We start from the raw sequence: 26,854 nt of genomic DNA on the forward strand, positions 1-26,854 counted from the left end.
ACCTGCCTGTGGCTGGGTTAGCTCAGTAAAGCAGGCGCACATACATGTATATAGAGGTTTATTCTTTGACGCAGTGGGTTCGACTCCCACTGCGGCCCTTTGCTGCATGTCATTTCCCCTCTATCTGCCCTTTCATGTCTTCATCTGGAATGAAACAAATATGCAATACTTTCCAAATACCTTGTTTTTATGACACGCTTAAAGAGTGTAACGATCAGGCTTTGAAGGAAATAAAAGAAATCCGGGCTGCAACCCTAACCCATAACGATTATTTTCATTCATGATTAATCTTCTAGATTAATGGATTGGTTGCATTAGTTGTTTTAGTCTATAAAATGTCTGTGTCCCGAAGCCCTCAACTCAAATGTCTTGTCTAGTTTACTGTCCCAGAGGAGAGAAGAAACTAGAAAATATTCACACTGAAGAAGCTGGAATAAAAAAATCTGTACTCTCCTTCGATAAAAATAATTTTGATCAATTAATCGATTATTAAAATAGACAGTGATTAATTTAACTTTAATTTTGATTATTCTTTGCAGCTCTAATGCACACAAATACTTTTTCTAGCATAACGAATGCTGATTTCCAAGTTTTATTAGCAAAGATCATGTCTGTTGAGAGGAAAGACTCTTAGCCTTTGACGTTGCGTGTGCATGCATGCCTGTGTGTGTGTGTGTGTGTGTGTGTGTGTGTGTGTGTGTTTCAGTGCATGTGTATGTGTACATGCCTGCAGGTGTGCATGATTGTCTGACATTGGTCTATAACAACGGCGTTGACATCATCATCATCATTATACACACAGATGCACATTAGTCATCAGTCATCATCTCTCACACAACACGCCTATTGTTCAACTAGTGCCAAGTAGGTGTCAGCAGGTATCCAGCATAATATGACCACATTGATGGCAGTTCACTCTTATGTATCCACTCACTCAACCTGAAACTTAATTGTACAATATGGTTGTTTTTACACCCGTATATCATAGTGTGGGTGTTTTTTTTCTTCCTCTATGGCTTTGGTTGGACACCTGCCATCTTTTCCCCGCCCTCCCTCCCCAACTGAAGCTGAAGCTAGCTTATCACTCACACTCGCTTGCTCCTTCAAAGCTCAAATCGGCTGCAGCAGCGCCTTGCAGACTTGTGCCACAATCTGCAAACAACAGAAGTTAACAGTAACCTTCTTGAATTGTGCAAGTAACTTTATTTTGGAACAAAGTGTGGAGGTGTATGGCAACACTTGTTACCACATCACACTCTTCCATGCTTTATGGCATAATACCAAATATAACATCACAATATATAAAAATTACATCAGATAAAAGAGTTTCACATTTACAGGCTCATAACATAGACACACTTTTACATGTTTACACATTTATGTACAGACATGCATTTAGACCATCACACGCATACACACTAGCATTGTCCAGCAACAGCCACATAGCATTTCTTACATCCTTGGTTTACATGATGTTTTTAACCAAATACTGTGGAGGAACACATACACACTGTCTGTGACATCATCCTAAAGGGTTGCTTTAAAGCCTGAAGATGCACCGTATTCTTGGAATTGGTTTGGAGAATCACATGTTCAACTATGGGATGGAGCGGATGATAGCCTGAAACAACTGTTAGACAAGCAGACCACCCAGACACCCAGAATTAAGCCATCAGGGCACACATTGAGACTTTATTTCAAAAGTAGTAGTTTACTTTCTCTTCAATAATTAAATGTTTCTGGAAACCATTTAAAGAGATGCTAAAAGCACCCCAAAATGTCCAATCTATTATTATTTTTAAATGTTAATGAAACAATTTAAAATGGATAAAAACAACATGGTTTGGGAGGGGCACTGGTTCCTGAAGTGTTTTTTTTCTTGATAATGAAATGATCATACAGATTTAAGTTATGGCTACCAGCTTTAGTTGTTTCAACTTTGTGTCTGAGATATCACGTTGCGCCTATAATTTTGGCGTAGAATCCGTAAACAGACTGAGATATGTAGAATAACAATAATAGTGATAATAATGAACAATAATGTTTTTATAAAATGTTTTCATATAGTATTCATGTAGTTAAGGAAACAATGGTCCTGCTGGGACATTGTAATGTGACACATACATGCACGCACGCACGCACGCCACCCTGTCGCTGCATTATCCAAATGACTCATACCTCTTTCACAACCAGAGTAGGAACTTGAACCGTGTGTGGCCGCTCTTGGAGCCCAAAATGGACACATGTCGTATGGCGTCATTCATCATTTTCCTAAACAACCAAAAGTAGAGCATTCGTCACCCCTTTACTGTTTGAGCCAGAATAGAGTCCAGCAGCCTGAAGACACATCCATGAGTTATCTTGTCACCAGCATTGCAGGTTTAATCTATACACAGTGTGATGACAAAGGTGGATTACTAAGACAAGCAGGAAACTGTGACCATCAGAGCCTGATGGAAGTGGTGCTGTGTGGTTAGGGAAAAAAAGTGTGTGTGGTGTTTATCAAGCGATCCCATCCATGCAATCCCATCCATGAACACTCAGTATGATTGATATGTCTAGCCGGTACAGCTAAGCCTTTGAAGACACATTCCCGCGCTTCAGGTGCACACCATCCCAACGTAGCACAGACATGTGTGCAGCAAAGCTCATGATCTGGTAGAGATGCTCACAAGTCTCTGAGCTAGTGTCCAAGTCATATCTCGATTCTTAGAGCTAGTGTCCAAGTCAAGTCTCAGGTCTCAAGTGGTTATAACAAGTTTTGTATCACCTGTTCCATCCAGGTTGCTTAGAACACTGCATAGCTTTGTATAATAACATAAAGGGAACGTCAGTCAGAGTTAACCTCCTGTAAGTCGTAGCTAAAGCGAGAAGCAAGCTAACGTTAGATGGGCAATGCAGAGCTTAGCTTGGGTGGCAGTAGCTCAGTCCGTAAGGAGTTGGGCTGGGAACCGGAGGGTCGCTGGCTCATGTCCCCATTCGCACCAAAGTACGGAGTGTGGACTGGTTGCTGGAGAGATGCCAGTTTACCTCCTGGGCACTGCCAAGCTGCTCTTGTGCAAGGCACCGAACCCCCCTCAGTCGCTTAGGTCGCTGGTCCAGGACTGGCAGCCCACTCACTCTGACATCTCTCCATTAGTGCATGTGTAGGATCTGAGCATGTGTGTGTATTTTAGGCCTGTGTGTAATAACAACAGGGGATGAATAAAGAGTATAGATTATTAACATGTTTGCTAACCTATCAGGGTGCTGATCAAATTAGACTTGGTTGAGCCAGAGTCCTTTATCTTGATAGCACATATTTTGCATTCAACGCTCCTTTTGTCTGGGCCTTCGTGTCTGAAGTATTCTAAAGCCAAAGCTTCTGATGAATGGCAGAGCAGCTGCCGGTATGTGTCATGTGTGGCCTTGCAGAGCAGATGCGTTACAGATTACGTGTTACGTAGGTAGGTGTCTCAAACTTGAGTCCCCATCTCTGTGTCTGGGTGCTGTTTGCAGTGTATGACTCACACACACATTAGTGTGTAATCACACGGCCGAGGTGACCTGTGGTGACAAACCTCTGACCCTTTACCTTGCCACAGAGCTATGGCATCGAGCTCGCTCTGGTTACTTCTGCGAGCACACACACACACACACACACACACACACACACACACACACACACACACATACAGGACGAGCACACACCACAATGACACAAACCACACACACACACACACACACACACACACACACACACACACAACACACACCTGTGGATCTTAAGTAAGTAAGCTGTCTATACACACAGTTGCTCTGTTGGTTTGCAGCTGCATGGGACAATGAGGATGTTTGAGACCCTGCTGGACCTTGTCCCCTGTCCTTCATGTTATTGTCATGCAAGGATCGGCCAGTTTTTCTCATGTAGATCTGTAATGTCAACAGCCAACACAGCTGGACTTAAGAGGATGAGTAGTGTGTGTGTGTGTGTGTGTGTGTGTGTGTGTGTGTGTGGTGTGGGGTGTGCGCGCGCGTGCACATTTATCTTAGCACATGACTGTGGTAAACATATGGTTGAGTGGTCTTTCAAGGTCAAATGACGATTGCATTGCATTTACCTGAATATGTGTACCTCATAAAGAGGCCAGGGAGTGTAACTGTGGTAAAATAGAGACATCAGCAATAAACTAATATCGCTCGCACTTACATATGTTGCTGCCTTTTTTTTTTATTCAGGTTTGAAATGTTTATTAACCTACTAACAATTACTTACTGTTACTTACGGTTATTATTATTATGATGCTTCACTTAATGTGTGTTTTTAAAGTGTAGTTCCTTTTTTATTTAGAAAAGTTAATTGGATTATTATTTTGAAAAATGTTTAAGATCAGTAATTTGAATCATTATTTCAGTTTTCTTTCTTCCAGATGCTGGTATACACTCTGCTAGAGAGGTAAAAGAGGACAGCTTTTTCTTGGTAGACTGACCGTTTAAATGCTTAGACTGGTTGTTAAAGGTGTGTGGTAGGGTTGCAGCGTTTGAAAAAATTGCCAATGTTGCGTGTTGCATGTATTTTGTTTAAAAAAAAAGTGTAGTCACAAAAAAGTGAAGAAAAAAGGTTTCTATTTCTAGCAAGACATTGAAGATAAGCTACTATTGGTAAGATTGCCACTACGGTTGCCATACAGTTAAGCTTAAGGAGGCACCGTGCCTTCCACATCTATGTTAAATGTTAAAACATGATGTGTAAATACTATTATTTATTTACTTTCATCCACTGGGCCCAGTAAACCTGATGCCATATCTGTCTCTCTTTCACCTTAGGGGGGTCCCTGGGCTAAAAGCCGTTGAAGACCCCAAGTCTAAACGTAACCTTGGTGTGTTGTTTAGTGTTCTTTAGTGTAAATCTGCGTGAGAAATATTAAACATATTGTGTCCAACACTCCCCGTCGGTCCACTTAATGAGCTGGTTCCCACTATGAGTGTTATCTTGTCCCTGTAATCTGACATGGTTTATATCAGACTGAACCTCCTAATCTGTGCTAAATATAGAGAGCTCTGCTGATGCAGCCGCTTCCCGTAGATGTGAGGACGGAGCCTGAGCTCCTGTGTCAGTTTGAGGTGTGGACAGTGGACATTCTGGAGGGACAGAAGGGGTCCCTCTCAGCTGGGCTGCTGCTCCTACTAGATAGCGTCTGTTCAACCGCTCAGTGCATGACTATTCTAAGAAGAAGAAAGAAAGGTGGAGGGGGCCTATGACAATATAAGAAGTCAAAATATGACACTGGGCTATGGCCAATGAAAGGGTGCACTATTATCAATATGTGTATGTACTGTATGTTTCCATATTATGTTATTTTCATTTTCCTTCTCTCAAATGTCAGGTAACAGCAGCCATATTCCTTTAAACAGGAGCAGTTTGGACTTTGTCTTTATTGATATGCCATTCCTCTATCTGATTTTTCTTCCCACATTTTATACCACTTGAGTGATTTTTGTACCCTGTCTGAAAATAATAATAAAAAATCTGAATGACATGGAAAAAAACAGCAAAGATAATGACACACAGCCATCCACAGTTGACAACAAAACCTCATTCTCCAAAGATACCATTCAGTTTGCCACAGCATGTAAGAATTCTGCTGAACAACAGGGGGTGCACTTAGTTTCCCCCTGAACCACCCATTCCTCTCTCACTCCTTCATGCGTGCCATACTCTGGCCGGCCGCCCTGCCTCAGTATGAGAGCCAGCATGCTGATTTTGGCACCGATAGTGGCGTGGAGATGGACCTCAAAATCCACAGCTTTATCCTCTGTGTGTCTCCGCTCCCACCTTCTACATCACTCTCCTGCAGGGAAAGGCAAAGACAAATCTGTCTATCCTGTGGAAAGCTCAAACCTTAGAGGTACAAAGTGCTTTCTGTCAATGCTCTAACTGCGTGAGAGGTAGCTGATTGTTTGGGTGTTTTGTTGGCTATCACACATACTCATTCAATGCATCAGGAGGTTTTCAAAAAAGAAGGTTTTAAGAGTTGGGTGAAAAAAATTACAATCTCATCAATCTCTATTAGTGGCTTAGGGTTTAACACTGTAAAAACTGCATCTTTTCTCATGAAACTGTATCCGTGAGCCATTTTCAAAAGTATGGTTGTATAAGGTTCTTCTTGGAGAAGCAGGCAGGATTACCAACACGGAAGCTAATCAATGCACTGCTGTGGACGGGGGCAACCGCTAAATGCATTTAAGACACCTAAAAACATCTATATCAGTTAATTGGACACTATATTGAGAATATTTCCAGGGCTTTACATTGTTGTTGGGTACCTGAAGCCGATATCTCTGCTCTTTTCAAAGCCACCAGACATTTCACCCTGCAAAACAAAGGAGTTGCTGCTCTACCGCTGCCTATCGTTTAGTTAGTTTGTGTTATTGCGTGCCTGGTTTTTCAAAATGAAAAATGTCAAGAGCGCATAAAACTAGCAAACAAACTAACCAATGGCGGCAGCGGTGAAGTAGTAACTCTCGTGTTCTGTGAGGTAAAGTGACTGAAATTGTCAAATGAGCCTGGTGGCTTTAAAGAGAGTATAGATTGATGTAGTCATTGTTATTGAAAAAAAAACAGACCATATATAAATGGCAAGATTGGATGGGTAGAAAATATTCTACTATAATAGTTTTCAATTTCTTAGTTGGGGCTGAACCGGACCTTTAACCCTCATAAGCTAGGGGCATCTGTTTTCTCACTTCAGAGGCTTAGAACATCTGCACAGATGTATGTGAATCTGCACCTATAAGCTTTAAGCTGACCCACATGGTATCTCTCACTCCTCTCCTTTCAGATTACCATCCAGAGGGACAGCGGTCTGGATGTCAGTGCCCCAAAACATGGCAAGATTGACCCCAACAACGCCCCTCACGTTGGGGGAAACCAGTGGGCAGGAGGCACAGGTAACCAGTGTTTTTTACTGGGTCAGCAGCAACATGCACTAATTATACACTAACACTTTATATATATTTATGTGTGTGTGTGTGTATATATATATATATATATATATATATATATATATATTCACTAAAATGCTTATGAAATCTGTGATGGAATTTTACACACATTAATATGATTGATGGCATGTAAAAATGTGTATAAATAAGACAGCAGTGGTGCTTATTTGCCCTTGGGCAAGGCACTTAGCCTCCGTCTGCTCAACTGCTTAGAGTGTTTAGAGGACGGCAGTAAAAACTGTCTGTATGGGACTATATACTGTAGATGTGGAGGGGCAATCATAGTGGTGAAACAATAGAAAATGAATAGACACCAATTGTGATGATTGATGAAATTTTTATTTTTATTTTTATGAAATGTTATGCAGAACACAATAATCCAAAGATAAAATCTTTATGAAATTGCTAATTGCAGCCCTTGGTTAATGGAAGGTTAATAAAAAAAATAAGCAGAGAAGCACTTATCAATAGTTACACAAATCATTGTGTATATCAATGTGCTCATTTTGCAGTAAGATCAGTGGGAACTTTTTACTGAGTTAATGGAAACTCTTAAAAAAAAAACTTTTTTAAATCAGTTATTTGTTTTCTAAAGTGTCTGCAACCACTGTGATTGGTTCATCTCTAATAAGATATTTCTTTGCAGGCGGCAGAGACACGGCGGGGCTGGGTGGCAAAGGGGGTCCCTATCGGCTGGATGCAGGACACAAAGTATACCAGGTGTCCCAGGTTGAGAAAGATGCTGTTCCGGAAGAGGTCCGCAGAGCAGCCCGCGAAATGGGTGAAAAAGCCTTTAAAGAAAGGTAGGTTGTTTTAAATAAAGAAAGTACCATGAAGGAAAGCAGAAAGCATGTAGCATGGTCCAGATGGAGGTACAGATGTTTTGGACTGACCCTCGTTGTCAACTGTGAAAACTTCCGTGTGCGTGTACGCGCGTGTGCACCGTAGATGTATAGTAAAAACTGGATACAGCATTCAAGGCAGAGCCCCGTTCTTTCTTATGAAAATTGCTCAGTGGCACATGGAGCCTAAATGACCTGGATGATTGCTGCTGCTTCCACACTGTGCAGCCCAAAGAGCAGGCGCACCGGAGACCCTCGAGGGCCGAGCTGGCTACTTTCGGTTTAGCGCTTTAATGGGGATTACATGATTTAATCATGTGGCTCTTCTAGACTTTCCACATGTTATCAGACCAAATTGATTTAATTGTGATCATCAGGTGCTTGAGACTCTTGAAATATGTATCCACTGATTTACAGACGTCTCTTTTGCCATGTAAGTCTATGGGAAAAAAAGTCTTTTTGGGCCAGAGGGCATCACAAGACGGACCAGGAGTTGTAATTCCACTGTTTGGCCACTACTGTATGTTCAATGTGCTTCACAGCCTGACGCACTCCTGGGGGCCCTGGTGTGAGCCTTTATGTTTAGGCCATCTGCAGGGTCTGCTGGTCAGTCAGCTATCCCAGGTATGGTGCTCCATCCTGGGTAAACAACCTCAGGCTGCAGTGCCCTGGCTGGATGGATGGATGAGCGCATTGGGAGATGCCACTGGCCTGTGTGTGTGTGTGTGTGTGTGTGTGTGTGTGTGTGTGTGTGTGTGTGTGTGTGTGTGTGTGTGTGTGTGTGTGTGTGTGTGTGTGTGTGTGTGTGTGTGTGTGTGTGTGTGTGTGTGTGTGTGTGTGTGTGTGTGTGTGTGTGTGTCCGAACACACATTTGCTTCAGAGTGGAGGTTTAAGAGGACACCGCTTTCACCAGCTCAACCATGAAGGCTCTCTCTGTTCTCTTTTGCTTCAAACAGTCTCGTTCTCTTTACTTTCTTTTCTCCCCCATCCCCCTTATCCTCCCCCTTTCCTGCATTGCCCTTCTCACACACTGGCTGCATTCACACCAAGAGAACAACCTCTCTCCTCTTTTTTTGTGTATTTTCTTCTTTCCTTGTTCTTCACTTGCTTTTCTAAATTTCTTCTTTGACACCCATCCCCTCCCTCCCTCCCTCCCTCCCTCCCTCCCTCCTTGTCTTCTGCCTGTCTATCAGTGTCCCACTAAGCCCAGAGAAACTCTTGTAGCTACATGCTGATACCCTGCTTCCAAGTAGATGTGACTGTATTTTGACACAGCAGATGAGCCCATAAAACGGAAATACCTGCCTGATAGGGCGGCTTGATTCTTTGTCTTCTTTTTTTTCCATATCCCACGCCAGCTCTGTCAGGCTTGTTCCATACCTTCTCATTCACCGATGTGTGTGCACAATTTTTTGTTTACTTAGCTTTGGGTTAAGCATCAATCAAACTATGACCCTTCGTGAAACGCTTGAGTACCTGACACACAAACAAGCAAAAACAGGCTTAGGTATGCTTAAAACGTGAGCATGTACCCACACAGATACTCACTCATCTCTAGATATGTTTCTGGCTGTGTCTCCATACCTGGTAACCTTTTTATTATGGATGTTGGGCAGGAACCTTGTACCTCAATATTGTGTTACTTACTTATTCATTCATTCATAAAGCAATGCCATTGGTCACCCTTTACATCTGGCTGTGAGTTTTACAAATAGTTAAAAACAGTGACAAGGCAATTTTAGGATTTCCATAGTCTCGCGTAACCAGACCTTCTTCCACAGCGCTGCAGAAGAAGGTCTGGATAGTCCACGGAGTATTCTGGGATGGGAGAAAAATGGGCTCTGGTTTATTATTATTTCTATAAACCAATCACAATCGTCTTGGGCAGCGCTAAGCACCGTACGGAGCAGTGCTGCCTCTGCAAAATAGCCTCGGGAAGGAACTTGTTTGTGGAACATTCAAAAGTAGTTTTGGTGGTACAATAGAAAACTCTGAGTGGATAGATAGTGTAGCTAGCTGTCTGGATTTACCAGATCTGAGGAGCAGGTAACTATAGTCCTCAGATATCCACCGGAGGTTAGAACGCCTACACAAAGACAGAAGAAGGTAACAGACATCCGGACGATTCCCGTGTTACCAGTGTTGAAACTAGTAAAAAAACAAACAGAATAGAGCTGCCGCTAACGTTTGCTCAGCTTTTTTCTCTGATAACTTGAGATCCAGACGTCCGACGACTAAAATCCATTATCCAATGACTATAATCCTTCATCCCTTTAAAATACAGTTAAAGTACTAAGATCTTAAAAAAGTGTTATTTGAAAATATAGCTTTAAATTGAAAAAAATGGAATGCATTGCTCAAGAATTGATGAGCGTTGTATAATTGGATTAGTGTTAACCATTTTTCATGCTTTTTATTACAATACAGAAATGCTACTTTGTAGGAAGCTGTGATGGACAGATGTTTGACGGAATGGACGCGTACAAGAACAAAGCCACTATCAAAACTCACAATTTGCTGAATAAAATGAGAACAAAAACGATATGTGAACAGAAAGTCATCCTTTTCTAAAGCCTGGAACAGCCAGGTCCTATGGATGGAAGGCTACTGTGTGTGTATCGTTTGTCGTTGCAGGGAGTGTCAGCGTAAGTCCTTGTTTTTGTGGCTGTTGTTTGTGAAATCTCAGTGTCTCCACCCCGAGCCAAAACAGACTCTTTCTCCGTAGTTGTCATCCACTCTGTTTCTCCTGTTTAGGTCGAGGTTAAGGAATTTGAAGGAAACAGCCGAGGCTACTGGCCAGAGTGTCTGCTGCCTACCACATACACTCTCCCGCATCCTCACCCACACATGCACACACCTAGGAATGTGTGGAGGAAGTGACCCAGCTATGTAGTCTTCTGTGGGCTGACATGGTGTGGTGGGAATGCATTGGAACAGACTGTGTGTGCAGGTCCAAAAAAGCTAGAGTGCGTTATGTGTCATGAGAATGAAGGCTTGTACCAGTCAAATGATGCTGACATTTTGCTCGGAGCGTCAGGACACTTTTCACTTCTTTGTTTCCTTTTTCTGTAAAAACAGTTTAAAGTGTATTTTGTTACTTGTTTTCTTATGTTTCTACATATTCAATTTTTTATTATTTCTGCTGCAAGAAGATACTTAAAATGAGGTTCGGACTTTGGAGTTTGCAGGCATTTATCCCTTGTCTGTGTGGATTTTCGCTGGGTGCTCCTGTTATATTAGGCAGTCTAAATACATACAGGTTATGTGAATTTCTGATGCTAAATCCTCTGGGAGAGAGGGAGAGGAGAGGAGGGAGATTTTGTCTCTATGATTGCATGGCTGATGCCAGCGCAGTCTACACAATACATCTGTCTTACTCTACTGACACACACACACACACACACACACACACACACACACACACACACACACACACACAGTTTTTTGCAAGCCCTGACACTAGCATCAAGCCTCTGCTCTATCCTTCAGTCTGTATCTCTGTGGTGGTCACGGGCTATTTGTCACCAAAAGTTTAAAACACCTGGCAGAGATTTCCTTCAACCCTCACCTCTCTCTCTCTCCTCTCTCTCTCCTCCTCTCTCTCTCCTCTCTCTCTCTCTCTCTCTCTCTCTCTCTCTCTCTCTCTCTCTCTCTCTCCAAGACACACACACATGCACACACACACATCAGTTTAAACATGGTGAGGGTTGCAGCTTTATCACACCCAAGGAGGATTCTGTGTCTGTGTGTGTCAGCGATACTAAAGTACCTGCACAGTGGGATTATACTGATAAACTCGGCTTGGGGGGCACAGCCCACCTGTCTTGTCAAGTCCAAAGGTGCTGTTTTTGGAGAGAACACACACACACACAGGGAACACAAACGTCTGAGTCAGTTTTTCCACAGGTGTCCTGCCCTCGTGAAGAGATTTCTCAGTCTATTTTCTCTCTTTCTTTCTCTAACTACCTGGCCTTTTTCCATATGGAAATGAGGAAGCAGTAGCTTCTAATTTACCACAGAAATGCAGTAGTCATTTTGCTCTGCTGCATCACGGTTGCATCCTTAGACTTGCCTGTTTTTGAAATGAAAATGAAATGGAGTTCTTTTGGAAAACGCATTTCAAGAAGAAGTCAATGCTTTGCAGCAGCGCTCTCAGCTTTTGCAGTGAATGTATACAGTGATTATGTTTGAGAATGGGAGGCAGAGGCTCATATCCAACATACTGTATGCTTGAATACAACGGGTGGTTTACCTAAAACACATCAAATAAAGTCATTTGTCTCTCCTGTCCCTCTGTGTGTCTCACCGTCCCTCTATCTCAGGTTGAAGGAGATTGATATGAGCGAGTACGATGCTGCCACGTACGAGCGCTTCTCCAACGCCGTCAGGAGACAAGTTCAGTCCCTGCGCATCATCCTGGACAGTTTACAGGTTAGCTTTTCTCTACTCCATCACACTTCTTTATTTCATTATTTTCAACTAGCGCTGTCAAACGATTAAAATATTTAGTCATGATTAATTGCATTAATGTCATAGTTAACTTGAAATTAATCACACATTGGCATGTAGCCTACTGTAGTGTAGTGAGCAACTAATCTCTCACACAATGTAACACTGTCCATCAATAAAAGAGTAAAAGAATACTTTGACGGGGGGGCTTCAGCTGGCATCAGCTGTGTGCTTGGCCATCTTGACCGGTATTTCAGACCGGACGTGCTGCGATTATAGCTCAGTTCACAACGACAAAACACACAGATTATGTTGGTCTTGTCAATGGAACCATTTGGCACCTTTCCATTCAGAATCTTATTGGCGTCCATTTTGTCATCTCGTGCTCACCATCCACTCAAAACGTAACGTTATTATTCTTTGGTCGGCTTGCAATCCCAAACGTTGGTGTGCGCCGTGCCTGTTTCCGGTCTAGCTAGATCGGGTGTGGTGTTATAGTTTTTCTAAAGTTACTAGTTGTTGCAACAACATGTGAAAAAAAAGTAGTTTGCTAGGCCAAAAAGAACGTTAATCTTGCGATAAAAAAATGTAAGTTGTTTAAATGGGTTTGCGTTAACGCCGTTAATGACACGTTTAACTGACCGCACTATTTTAAACATGATTTCTTCTTTTGATATTCCTAAATTCTGTAGAACAAGGCACAGCCGTGACAGCTCAGAGCCTCACTGGTACCTTCATGAAGGAAGGAATCGATGAAGCCAATTTCTACATCACTTAAATTAAATATCTTTATCAAAATCTTATCAGTGGTCTGTGACTTATTGTCACTATGCATGGTATACGACAGATGGCCAATTGAAAAATGCCTTCAAGCCTGAAAGCTGCGACACTTGAAGATTATTTTACCTTGGTAAAACACGACTGAATTTCAAATTCCATTTGCTTCAGTTGTATGCATATCCTTGTAGATTCAGCCTAATTTTTGGAAACATTAATATGCGCAGTCTACGCAATACATTTGTCTTACTCTCCTGTCATGCATGAGTCATAAAGTTGGTGGATGATAATCGGTTGACCTTATTCGACCCCAGAGACAGGAAGGAGGGGGCGCTGCACCATAGGAGCACCCTGATTGGTGAGAATGAAAAGCAAAGGCGTAGGGAGTGGCGGTGATAAAATCCAGGATGTGATATTGTCTCAATTTCATTATTTTGGTTTAGATGTTCCTCCCATTGTTTGAGCTTCTTACTGGAAATGTGAGTGGATGCATGGTGGTGTGTGTGTTTGTTTGTGTGTGTGTTTGTGTGTATGTGTGTGTGTGTGTGTGTGTGTGTGTGTGTGTGTGCGTGTGCGTGTGCGTACGTGCGTGTGCGCGTGTGCGCGTGCGTGCGTGTGGGTGTTTGGCGAGAGGAAAATCATGCAGTTTGTGTGAAATGATTACAGAGCAGGACACCAGGCCTTGCTCCATATTCTCCCGTCCAGGTGTGAAGCTCTACAGTATTGTAAGTGTAGTGGGGGGGTGTGTGTGTTGTGGGTGTGTGTGTGTGTGTGTGTGTGTGTGTGTGGTGTGTGTTTGTGGGTGTGTGTGTGTGTGTGTGTGTGTGTGTGGTGTGTGTGTGTGTGTGTTGTGTGTGTGTGTTTGTGTTTTCCATCCAGGTGTTTGTGGCCATGCCAGCCTGGCTCGAACATGAGTGTCGGTTATTGTTTGGATTGGTCCCTGTAGCCCCGGGCTTCTTTCTGTCTGTAAAGACGATGGAGATTACACCAATCTCAGCAGGTGTGGCGCTATGATGTCATGTTATTTTGATCATATGTGAAGAGTGATTTAAGAAGTCACTGATAGTGAATTGTTTCCACCCCTTGTAGTCTCACTTAGGGAAACCCCTCTCTATTTATCTCTCCACATGAAACTGGCGTGCCAAACATAAACAGCTGCACACGTATTCATCAAGCGTCTCAGAGAAGGAAATCAGTCCTAACTGGCCAAAGAAATCGCTATTTATAGATTTGGTCCTAATGTACTTTTAGTTCCAGGGGAATACAATTACTCATATCTTTGGCAGAGGCGTCCCAACTTGTCAGGAGTTCTCAATCAGACTGATCTCATGAAATGGCAAATGTTTGAATCGGCAATTCGTATGCCATTATTCACTATTAGTTTTCAAGATGCGTGCAGGACTTTCACCCAGGAGACCGGGGATCTTATCCCGCGTGTCAGGTTTTCTAAACTCAGGCTTCGGTTTGTTTGTTTACTAAAGCCAACCTCGGTCTTCTTTTCTTAAACCGCGTGTCATGTTCCCTAAACTCAACCGTTGCGTTCTTCTCAAGGTACCACGGTAAGTGGCGATAACACGGTAAGTGACGTGTATGTTTACATCCACTGTATACAACGTAGACATACACACGGATAGGTCAAAATGCGTACAGATAACATGCCGCTTGGTTTAACAAAGTGTATGTTCACGCAAAGTCATGATGTCATGTTGTCTCAGTTGATGACAGTGATGCAGTGGGAGGGGAGACAGTGAGCTTATTAAAAGATAGCACATTATCAGAAATGTTTAGTTTTTTTGTGACTGATCTTGTGCAATGATGCAATTGCTCTATGAATAAAGAGACCACAAATAAGCAAGTTGACACTTTTTGGCAACTCGGATTACTCTCACAGGGCGTGGGATAATGCACAGTTTAATTCCCCTCCACTCAGTGTGACGCAATGGAGCCGCACAGCTTTGTTGTTGGCTTTATAGAACAGAAAACATTGTGTATATATTTATTTTTGAAGCCATCTGACTCACGTGCTAGTGTCTACAATACATCTGGCATTTGTCCTAAATGTCATTTTAAGATTTGAGCGATTCATCAATTCTGTTAACATATTTTCGCACAAAACCAATTTGAATTTAGCTAGGCTGTTTGCCTGTTCACATGACGCTCGCACATAATAGAGTAATGCTTTTTTTTTCATTTCAAAATGAATACCACTAATTCTTCAAACCACACCTATCAAAAAAAGTTCAATACGCCATCCTGAATTCTACTTTGTGGCACTATTCTCTTTATTCTAAGTTTATTCTATTCTAAGTTTAGGTAACTGTCCAGTCGTACTCTGAAATAGGAGTGTTTTTAATCCTGGTTAAACTTTATTCTGAAACACTTGATACATACACATCCAGCTGCTCTCTTTCATGCATGTATGTTTTGGGGAAAAAAAGGTTTTAACCTGTAACCTTTTCAAAACACTTGTTCACCATCTGTCTATCTACAAACAAGTGACAGCTACGCTCGTCATTTCTCATCAAGTTGTGAGACCAGGGCCGACACGACAACCAAACTATGTTCCTATGTGTGTGTACGTGCATCATGTGTTCTGTAAAGAAATCTACACGCTATGAGCCACTGTGGGTGGGGAGGAGCGGATTGTCTTCCTTCTATTGTTAGCTTCCTTTTTCTGTGAAGGAGCTCTCCTTCCTCCAGGAGCAAACTGAAAACAGGAGAAAGGGATGTTCCTCCTCCTCTCACCTCTCTCCTTCCAAGTGACCACAGCAGCAAAAAAAAGTGAAACGGGGTCAGAGCTTCAAAGAGACCCCATGGCTCTTTGTTCTGTGGGCATGGGCGGGAGGAAATGTGTGCATTCACAATCTGCCCCACCAAAATTAAATCATCCTCCACCAGACAGATTTTGAAATGTGTTTATTTATTTATCTGGTTGAATGGTACATAACGTGTGCTCAAACATGTGCTCTAACTAAGTGCGTGGATGTATGTGTATGTTTTTACAGGCTAAAGGGAAGGAGCGGCAGTGGTTGAAGAACCAGGCTCTGGGAGAACTGGATGATGCTAAAATCATAGATGGCCTGACTGGAGAGAAGGCTATATATAAACGCAGGGGAGAGCAGGACCCGGAGGTGTGTATGTGTTGCTACAGATATTTAAACCACACTTTTTCCCCCCAGAGCCACACCTCTACATACATATACTGACAAACACACACAATAAATTCCAGTGGTGCGTGTTTGAGATTATTATTAAACCCTGTGTTTCTGCTCAAGCTCACACACGGTTTAAGTAATTTATTCTGCAGTCATGTGTGCTTGAGTAATCACACACACACACACACACACACACACACACACACACACACACACACACACACACACACACACACACAGCACACACACACACAGCACACAGATAGTTCCCACACTAATCATACAAACACACACTAACCATAATATGCATGCCATGTTTTTCTACCTTATTTAGCTCCAGGCTGTGCATATTTTTGGTCTGGCCTGAAGGTCTAGATTGAAATAATCATAATTCAGTTTTGAAACCCTGTCCTTGTTTTGAATGTTATTTTTAATAAGCTACACCAAATTCCACAAAACACTTTCCAAAGTAGGCGTTTTCTTTAATTTAGTTGTTAGTCGCTGCTGATTTTCTTTAAAAGGTGTGTGTGTGTGTGTGTGTGTGTGTGTCTTTGTGTGTGTGTGTGTGTGTGTGTGTGTGTGTGTGTGTGTGTGTGTGTGTGTGTGTTTACAGCTTGGCAGTCCTCAGCAGAAGCCCAAGCGGTTACGGGTGTTGGCCGACGTGTCGGGCAGCATGTACCGCTTCAACGGCGTGGACGGCCGGCTGGAGCGCTCCATGGAGGCTGTGTGCATGGTCATGGAGGCTCTGGAGAGCTACGAGCACAAGTTCAAGGTGAGATTGTCGCACCAAAAATCACAAAAGTCCTTTTGGACAAAAGCATCTGCCAAATTAATGTTCTGTTAGTAAGGTTACTGTTGTCTCTTTATCTTAACGATTCACTACCAGCTATCATCTCCAAACTTACTGATGTCATAGTGATAACTTTTATTTACAAAGCCCCCTGGTTTGCCACAAAAAAGAGTTGTGTTGGAAGGAGAGTCACACTGTGCTAGTTGTTTGCCTGGCTTACATTAAAGTAAATTACAAACATTCTCAATCTTCCCTACTTGCCACCACTGTCTCATTTGATGTGTCTCTGGTGCTCTTGTCAGTCTTTTGACGGCACTAGAAAACTCAACACTTGACACATTTCATGGGTCATTCATGGAAACGGAAAATAAGGAGTCTATCTTAGCCAGGAATCATGTACAAAGTAGAATCATGGAAAAATGGAGAAAATAGAAAGAGCAAGGCAGAGCAAAGAGGGGAGAGAGAGATACAGTATGAGGGTGTTTAAAAAAAGTTGAACGGAGACAGACTTCTTGGCCCCTAAGTGACACTCAATCCAACCTAAAACTGATCACATATCAGTGTCTTACACACACACACACACACACACACACACACACACACACACACACACACTCTTCAGTGCTCATCACATGCCAGCGTAACTGCTTTCTTTTGGTAACATCCCTAAAAGTGAACACACACACACAAACGTGAAGATGTCTTATGATTTCTTAGGTGCACTTTTAGGGGTGTCATGCAAAGCAAGCAGTTACACTTACATGTGATGAGCAGCACTGAAGTGTGTGTGTGTGTGTGTGTGTGTGTGTGTGCGCGTGTTGTTTTGACCATTTATAAACCAAACAACTAAACTGTTTATCAAGAAAATAATTGACAGTTTCAGAACTGATTTAAATATTAAATTAAAGGAATTCTTTGTCCCTGATTTGTATAAAAACCTAACTGAAAAAAGGTATAGCACAAAAAACTTTTGATATTTTGACAAAACATGCTTCTTATCCAGCAACAGCAATACGCATGGCTGAGACACACAGTCGCATACCTCTGACCTACAAGCTCATCACTGCCCTTATTAAAAATAGCCCATATACATAATACCTGGGTCTTGAAATAGCTGAGTTGAGCCCACGGTGCCAGGCTGACTCGGCTTTATATAAGCCAGATTTGAGGGATGGTCTATGGGAGGTACGTTCACTTACCAGAGGGTTTCCACACAGCTCGGAGCGATGGTGGCCTGGTTTAAATTACGATGTGACATTTCTGCACCATCACACTGCATCTTTACACTTCGTGCTATTCTCGCTCTTACATGAGGATAACACAACAGGTGTTTGCACAAAATTCAAGTTGTGCAACATTGAAATGTCATTGTGAAAGTCGGTGTCATTTACGTTCATGTGGTACCATACATTTGTGTAATTTTATCAGAATACAGAACATAAATCTTCTTAGAAATATAGTAAATATTGGGAAATATAGGACAGTAAATATATAATCTGCCATATAAACGTGTAATGGATTGGGGTGGGAAGAAAAAATCATATTTCAGGGAGGGCCGTTGCCACCCCATGCCCCCCTTCTAGCCCCACCCATGGCTGCAGGCCCTGGCCGTCAACTTACGTAACCATAATATTACCATAACAATACAAGAAAATAAGCACACAGCTTCTTAGGAGCCCTCCAGAGAGCTTGCCTTTCCTCAGTTTCTACATTTAATCTTGAAGCCGCGGCGGCCTCTAGCTCGCCCGGTGGGAGCGTGCGCCCCATGTTGGCTGGGTCCTGCAGCGGCCAGGGTTCGAGTCCCGCCTGTGGCCCTTTGTTGCGTGTCATCCCCCATCTCTCTCCCTCCTTTCCTTTCTATCCACTTTCACTATCTAATAAAGAGAAAAATCTTTAAATCTAAAAAATAAAAAAAATAAAAAATGCTAACCATTTATATGACTTTTTTTTATTTTTTCAGTCACCATAGCTATCTCTCAAGCCCACTCTTGGCTCTAAGCCACCCCTTGATCCCTCCATCCTCTTAGAAGAATCTGTCTGTCTATCATAATACTTGCTTCTTTTGTACCATCTTTGTCAATTTTTCTCTTACTCAAACTGTTTTCTCCACGCAGTACGACATAATCGGCCACTCAGGCGACGGCTACGACATCGAGCTGGTCAGAGCGGACAAAGTCCCCAAGAATAACAAAGAGAGACTCAAAGTCCTCAAGGTAAACGTTCATAGTTAGAACCACTCTTGTTTTGTACCTGTACACACCTAAATAACCTGAAAACAATGGTTTGCCTCGTCTTTCTTTCTTTCTTTCTCACTCACTTAATAGCTGGAAAGTTTCTGCTGTGTTTAGGCCTGTAAAATGATAACATAATTGTCTTATTGTCAATTTATTTACGTAATTGTGGTTTCTTTGTTTAACTGCAGTTAGATGCTAACATTAGCTAAGGGCCTATGGTATGACTGTTGATGGTAATTGTAGATTTTGTTTAGATGTGCCAAATTGTGATTATATAAGTAATTATTGGTCGGACTGTTGAGCTAAAGCGATGCTAGTAGTTGACCCAATACACAGTCATAGCATACATTTCGAGATATAGTTAGAAAAAACGTTTTAGAGGCGTGGTTTATCTACATTATCTGGGTCACATGATTACAGGGATTTAACAAAAAGATGTATCCTAGGATTCATAATTTGTTTTAAAAAAGTAATAAATAAATTTGACTAAAACTAATTATTTTGTTAATGGCAATTGTTTCTGAGACAATTAACTGTACAGCCAATTTGGAATTGTTACAGCTCTAGTTGTGTTGTTAATTTCCCTTTCCTCTAGGGGCATGTAGCCATGTATTATCTGAGCCTGTGAGTCTGAAAGTCCTGTTCAATGTTTTCTGCTTCTTTCATAAGAGAGATAAAACAGAAAATGTTCTTGAGTCATCCAAACTCAACAGATAACATAAAAAAAAACATTTGTATAGTCACCCAACAAACATCCGACACACACACACACACACACACACACACACACACCACATCCAAACATGTAATATATATGATTGTTATGATTACAGTCCCACAATGATTCACTGGTCACATTTCTCTCCTCCCCCCCTTCGCCCTGCAGACCATGCATGCCCACTCCCAGTTCTGCATGAGCGGCGACTACACTCTGGAAGGCACTGACGCAAGCATTAAGGAGGTGGCACGGGAAGAGGCCGACGAGCACTTCGTGGTGGTGCTCAGCGATGCCAACCTGGAGCGCTACGGCATCCGGCCCGAGCGCTTCGCCCAAGTCCTGACCTCTGACCCGCAGGTCAATGCCTTTGCCATCTTTATTGGATCCCTGGGCGACCAGGCCGAAAGGTAAGGAGGTGGGCGGACAGTGGGGGACGTCTTGGGGGATTAGTTTGGATCAACGGAAGTAAATTTCCAGGAAAAAAACTGGAAAAGCCCCTTCTGCGCTTGGTGTGTCGCCATTCTCAAAATCCCTTCGACACAGGAAACAACAACAAACTTGAAGCTAGCAAGCTACACGCTGAAAATGGAAGGTTTTAAAGAACCGTGCAAAAAGGCCGGTCTGCTTGGTTCTTTCAGGGAATGATTGTAAAGATTTACAAAGAATATGTTTAAGGCATTTCCTCTCTAACGGGCGTTTTGGGACTGATTGGTGGGATTGGTGTGGACGAAGTACACACAGAGATACACTGGTAAACGATAAAGAGGTGTAACCATGTACAGTATCATCTAATTTAAAGAGCTCACATTACTGTATTGTGTCAACAGTTAACTTCATTTAATATTGTATGTGGCGTTTTCATTTGCGGGATGCAAATGTTCAACCAAAACAAGTTCCTTCCCAAGACTATTTAGCAGAGCCATCTATTGCTGTGGGCGGAGCTTAGCCCCGCCCAAGACCATTATGATTGGTTTAAAGAAAGGCAAACAACCCTGATAGCTTTTTTCTCATAAACAAGAATGGATGTGTGGTGTAGCCAGACCTTACTTCACTGAGCTGTGGAGATAGAGCTGGCAATGTGAGACTATGGTGGAGGTAAGGAGACAGGTTAAAGTTCCTTCTTTAACCTGATTTAATCTTACCTATTTCCTTATAGATAAGATCAGTGAAGGGGAAAAAAGGAGAAAAAAAGATCTTAAGCCATAAGTAAGGGACAAAAGATGAGGGAAAGGGGATTAAAAAAAGGATGGAGTTAAAAGGTCTTTTTTTAAAAAGGTATTTAAAAATCAACATCCCATGGAACAGAAGCAGCCACATGGTCAATTTTAAGCATCCTGCTAAAGATTCTGCACTTAAAGTTAATGTAGAGTGTAGCCTGTGATCCAAAGCCAATAAATAACAACTAGACTTCAAAGGGAAGTAGAACAGCGACTCTCCAATTGAGTCTCTCCGAGGCCTACTCATGTTCCCGCTCGCTGCTGGCCCTGCTGACCTTCTGTTGTCCCATCCCAGATTACGTCCTGAGCTTTGCAGGCAGGACAAAAGAAGGTTAAGTGCATTCCCTTGTTCGCTTTGTGGAGCCTACGGCTTCACGGTTAGAGCGCCGCAGTCACGAGCTTACGGACCTTCAGGACGACAATGACCCACTCCTGACTGTGGAGAGCAGGAACACAGAGGAAGAATAAAGCAAAGAAAAAGAGACCCCTGACCCTGGGAAACATCCGCTTAAAGGAGGAATTAGTCTTTAACTTAAGGAGCCGAGGTCGGGTAGAAATTAACTCTAAACTATAAACAGGGTGTGGGCTCAAGTTCAAGTGAGAGTGCGGGAACAGAGGAATGATAGAGTCACATGTCATGGAAGCATGCAAGCCTCATGTCAAGGAGAAACTACTAATTGAAAAAGAGGAATGTGTGAGTGTGTAAGTCAATAGGGGACAGAAAGAAACAGAACCATTAGATGTAGGGGGTTCATACAATGGACTGAGCAAAGGAGTAAAGTTAAGTTAGGGCTGCACAATATGAGGAAAATATGCGATAATGTTACATATTGTGAAAAAAACATTACTTGCAATAAATAAACAGATGTTAAAGTGTACTCAGTTCTGCTGCTTTCAGTGTTCTGCTAAAATACAACAGATTGCTTTTTGGATTTAAAAAACCGAAAGGAAATCCTTTCCAACAAGACTGTTACATTTTAGAGTATGCAATGGGTCGCAGTTTTTCCCCCTCCATGTGAGTGACAGCCCTTTCATTAAGACACACACACACACACACACACACACACACACACACACACACACACACACACACACACACACACACACACACACACACACACACACACACACATACACACACACACACACAAATACACACACTGGACTCTGCCAATTGACACAGCAAACGTGTACCTGTCTGTTTTTTTGGAAAGTAATTCTGTTGCTAAAGTTCAGTGCCTCTGTTTAATCTCAAACGTCTCCTTTTTACTCTTTGACTCAGACTCCAAAAGACCCTTCCAGCAGGGAGATCCTTTGTTGCCATGGACACCAAGCAGATCCCCCAAATCCTGCAGCAGATCTTCACATCCACGATGCTGTCCAGTGACTGAGACTGACACGCACAAACACACGCAACACTCACTTCTTATCCCAAACATTCAAAACCTCAACATTTGTTCTACAAGCTCTAAAACTTGTCAAACCTTGGGTTTAAGTTCGTGAATTATCACCATGTGTCCTTAACCCACTTTCTGTTTCAGATGTTATAACTTTATCTGAGCTGTATCAGGTCTGAGGACGGTTCTTTTTTTTCTTTTTCTTTTTACAGAAGCCTTCGGTTTGTCAGTAAATCTACCAGTGTTGTGTTAGCGTGGCAGACTAATGTAGAGTAATGTTTACCCGCTGCGTAGAGTCCCTCTGGGAGAGGTACTGAACATTGTGTTCTGCAAAAAAGCCTGTGATCTTTGTGTATGACTGTACTGTGTAATGACACGCACTGTACCTAGAGTAACTAAATGAATGCCTGGAGCCCGTCTCAGACCCCATGCAGGAATCAAACACACAGCCTAACCTCTTGTTGTTTTTGTGTTTTCGGCGGACTGCGCTGACGCACGCAATACGCCTTTGTCCTGTTTTTGGTTGTGAGCCGCCTAACTTAGAAGGGAGGGTCATGAACTTGAAACGGCCTCTCTCATTTAGACTTCCTCCTCATTAATCTGTCTGTCACACAGACACACACACAGGCAGAGGCAACACTAACGCACCACCTGCCCGACACTCGGATGTGACTAGCAGCAGTAACTTTGGCTCCTGTGGAATGCCGGGACTGTGACCAGGGAATTTCCCACCTGAGTGCAGACACTCTTTTAAGGGAGCCGCCATTGCACAACCCCCTGCTGTGTGTGCGTGAGTGTGTGCGTGCATGTGTGTTTTCCTACAGCATCTATGACAACATGCACAGGCCCTTGCCTTCCTGGCTGCTGGACCTCGGGACGCTCCGTGTTTGTATTAGTCCTGCAAGGAATCTGAGATCGCCAAACCTCCCTCTCTCCGTTCTTACACACACACACACACACACACACACACACACACACACAATGCAGGGTAAATCAGGAGAAAATGATGTTTACGTGTGTTTAGTTGAGCCTGTTTCGTGGCGATTTTGAAGAAGATTCTGTGACCTGGAGATTAGTTAAAAAGATCTCTTTATTCAAGCGAAAGATCTGATACGCACAAATAACTGAGCTCAGCATCATTTCAGCATTCTTTTGCTTTATACTTTGAAAAAAGGAACTCAATTGTTAACCAATCACAGTACTTCATACACCTATCAAGCTGACCTTTATGAATCTACCAGACATTACATAAGAGAGGAAGTGCACACTGACTTGTGTGTTTTATCGTATGTATTTCTGTTGTATGACATCATGCTGTGCAGTCACAATCTCCCTTTCTGTGCCTCACCGCAGACACGTGCATCAATACTGTATCAAATAGGCCCCTGGTTGTGATACTTGCCTCACTGTGCTGCTCTGATAGGATCAATAGAACAGTCTGTCTGACTGCCAGTCTCCATTTAGTGGGATGTCCCTCTTTTTATTAACCCACTTTGCTCTCCCTCTCTCTTGTAAGTTAGTTAGCAAGTAAAGTTTTATAGCACTTTTCACAGATAAAAACACAAAGTGCTTCACAATAAAGTGAAATACAATAAATAAAAGACACCAGAATACAAAGGACAGTTACATCAAATTAGACAGCCATGAAAGGTCTTTCTCTTGCTCTGCTGATGAGTTGGAAGGAACAAAAGTGACCTCATAGGAAGAACTGGACCAGTTTCTCGAGAGACATTTTGTTTACATCAAATACTTGTTGAAACGTCATGATGAGGCATTTAAAGCTGTAGTGAGTAACTTTTTGCTGTTGCCAAATGTGTTGCTACGAAGCTAATTCAGACCCGGCTCCACACAACTCTCTCTGGATATCTCAGTACGACTATGTTCATAAGATTGTGACTCTCAAGTGAAGATAATTATGTCTTCGGAATAGTCCATGTCTTTTTTAATCCTCCGTGTCCTCCTTGGCTACTAACAACTGCGTGGAGAAGGGGTGGGGGTGCTGCGCGATCACGGAAGGCTTGTGTCATGTGTACAGTTGTGACAGTTGTGTTGTCATTACTTAGAGTTCTTTATGGGGGCGACAGAAACTACGCCCCATTGCTTTAAAGTGGGCATAGCAGCATATTAAAGTCATGTATACATATCTAATCTTTTTAGTCTAATTTATTGTACATTGTTAGTACTTTATGTGGAATATATTGTAAAAGTAATCTACAAAACTTAAATAAATCATGTTAATATCGCTCAGCTGATTCTCGATATCTGTCCTTTTTTATGATTATTGAACCTTTGCATTTGTAACAACTGGTCCCTTATTAGAACTGTCCAAAGAATCTATCTAATGGTATCTCACATAAACTAAAGGACATTTTAAAGATGCATTGTTACAAAGACGAGACAAGACAAGACTACTTTTCTTAGCTCATAAGAAAAACCAACATTTTGGATTATTTTTGCTTGTAATTTGAAGATACAATAAATGCCAAAATCATACCCCACACTTCTATCAGAAAACGGTTTAGTGTGGTGGCAGAACACATTTTAAGTAGTAGTGGAAGCATTTTGTAGTATTGCTATTTTAAGATAATAATAAAAAAGTGTTTATTGTGTGTTATTCTGTTGTATATTTTTCTCCAGATGACCTTTCATTTCCTCCACAATCAACCAGCCCACTCTCACTGTTTTTACTAACCATTGTTATTATTTTTAAGGATTATTTTCTGGGGCTTTTCCCATTATTAGATAGTGACAGTCGACAGACAGGAAAGGGGGAGAGAAAGAGAGGAGATGACATGCAGCAAAGGGCCACATGTTGGACTCGAGCCCGGACCGCTGCAGGACTCAGCCTACGTGGGGTACACACTCTCACTGGGTGAGCTAGAGGCCCGCCCCACACTTTGTATTTCACACTGTATTTACAGTTCTGAAAATGTTCTTCTGAAGATCATTTCTGTGTTTCAGTCACTGGCTATCTCACCCACTGCTTCCTCAGTTTATTCCTAACAAAACCTCTGGAAAACTTCAAGCTCTTTTCCTGCAGGATGGAGGAGGATGTGATTCCAGGGACATCTGACCCGTGGAGTTCAGAATGTCCAGATGTCATTACCTCCAATTATATCAGATGGTAAAAATAGATGCATTTGAGTGAAAATGATTCAGATTATTATTTATTATATTGTATGGCTTAATGGTGGCTGTGGCTCAGTGGTAGCGTGGCCACCTGCCAATCAGAAGGTTGGTAGTTTGAGCCCTGGCCCTGCTGTCCCATGTTGCAGTGTCCTTGGGCAAGATGCTGAACCCCAAGTTGCTACTGATGCTGAGCCCTTGTAGCGTGTGTGTGTGTGTGTGTGTGTGTGTGTGTGTGAGTGTGTGTGTGAGTGTTTATCTGATGAGCAGGTGGCACCTTGTACGGCCACGTTGTGTGAATGGTTCCTGCACTATGTAAAAGAGCTTTGAGTAGTCATTAAGACTAGAAAGCGCTATATAAAAACAGTCTGTTTAGAACAGAAAATATTACACAAAATAGCAAAGACGCTGAGATACATTTTACTTTATTGACGCACTGTTTATCATCGTGGATTTGCAATGACAAAGAGACTCTCAGAAAGACTTTAGACGCTCAAACACTTAATGCCCACCTGGTCTTTGTATTCTAAAATACACAGACCAGTTGTATGATTACAACAGAGAGATAAGAGGTCTAGACTAGCAGGGCATTACATGCATTAGTCTGTGTGTGTGTGTGTGTGTGTGTGTGTGTGTGTGTGTGTGTGTGTGTGTGTGTGTGTGTGTGTGTGTGTGTGTGTGTGTGTGTGTGTGTGTGTGTGTGTGTGTGTGTGTGTGTGTGTGTGTGTGTGTGTCTTACTTGCTCACCTTCTGTGTTAGTCAAATTTTTTGTAGTTGGAAAAATCAGCTGAAACTAGCTGGTGATTCATAACATGCAACAAATGAAGCAGACTAGTTTTGGTTGCATTTTGCTGATGTCATTACATTTCAGTCCAGACACTGTGTTTGACAAAGCAGATAATAATCACACATATGCCACGCCACTTTATTTATATAACACGTTTAATGCAAGCATGCAGCCCCAAGTTACTCACGGCACAAAATAAAAACACAGATGGAAAAAAAGACTAAACATTACAGGCAATAACTAAAATAAAATAAACACCAGTGTTAAAGAAAATGTGAATAAAACCAATCTAACTATTTTAAACTAATGCTAATAACATTATCCATCCATCTATTATCCATCCATCTATTTTAAATTAATGATAACATTATCCATCCA

General features: G+C 42.2%; 1 protein-coding gene and 1 long non-coding RNA gene across 2 annotated transcripts in view; one reads left to right on the top strand and one right to left on the bottom strand.

Annotated features, from left to right (window-relative positions):
* LOC116688996 (uncharacterized) overlaps positions 1-15,337 on the bottom strand; it is a 20,773-nt gene extending 5,436 nt beyond the window's left edge. Inside the window, exon 1 of the long non-coding RNA XR_004331900.1 lies at positions 15,327-15,337. This is a non-coding gene — a long non-coding RNA (uncharacterized LOC116688996). The remainder of the gene's footprint in view (positions 1-15,326) is intronic.
* Positions 1-24,806, top strand: part of vwa8 (von Willebrand factor A domain containing 8) — a 119,578-nt gene extending 94,772 nt beyond the window's left edge. The window contains exons 38-45 of the mRNA XM_032515259.1: positions 6,822-6,930; positions 7,631-7,787; positions 12,149-12,257; positions 16,058-16,183; positions 16,821-16,979; positions 19,112-19,210; positions 20,118-20,356; positions 22,449-24,806. Coding sequence (XP_032371150.1) covers positions 6,822-6,930; positions 7,631-7,787; positions 12,149-12,257; positions 16,058-16,183; positions 16,821-16,979; positions 19,112-19,210; positions 20,118-20,356; positions 22,449-22,557 — 1,107 coding nt within the window. The 3' untranslated portion in view covers positions 22,558-24,806. The remainder of the gene's footprint in view (positions 1-6,821; positions 6,931-7,630; positions 7,788-12,148; positions 12,258-16,057; positions 16,184-16,820; positions 16,980-19,111; positions 19,211-20,117; positions 20,357-22,448) is intronic.
* Positions 24,807-26,854: the final 2,048 nt, after the last annotated feature.

This window comes from Etheostoma spectabile, chromosome 5, assembly GCF_008692095.1.
Source record: "Etheostoma spectabile isolate EspeVRDwgs_2016 chromosome 5, UIUC_Espe_1.0, whole genome shotgun sequence".
NCBI lineage: Eukaryota > Metazoa > Chordata > Actinopteri > Perciformes > Percidae > Etheostoma > Etheostoma spectabile.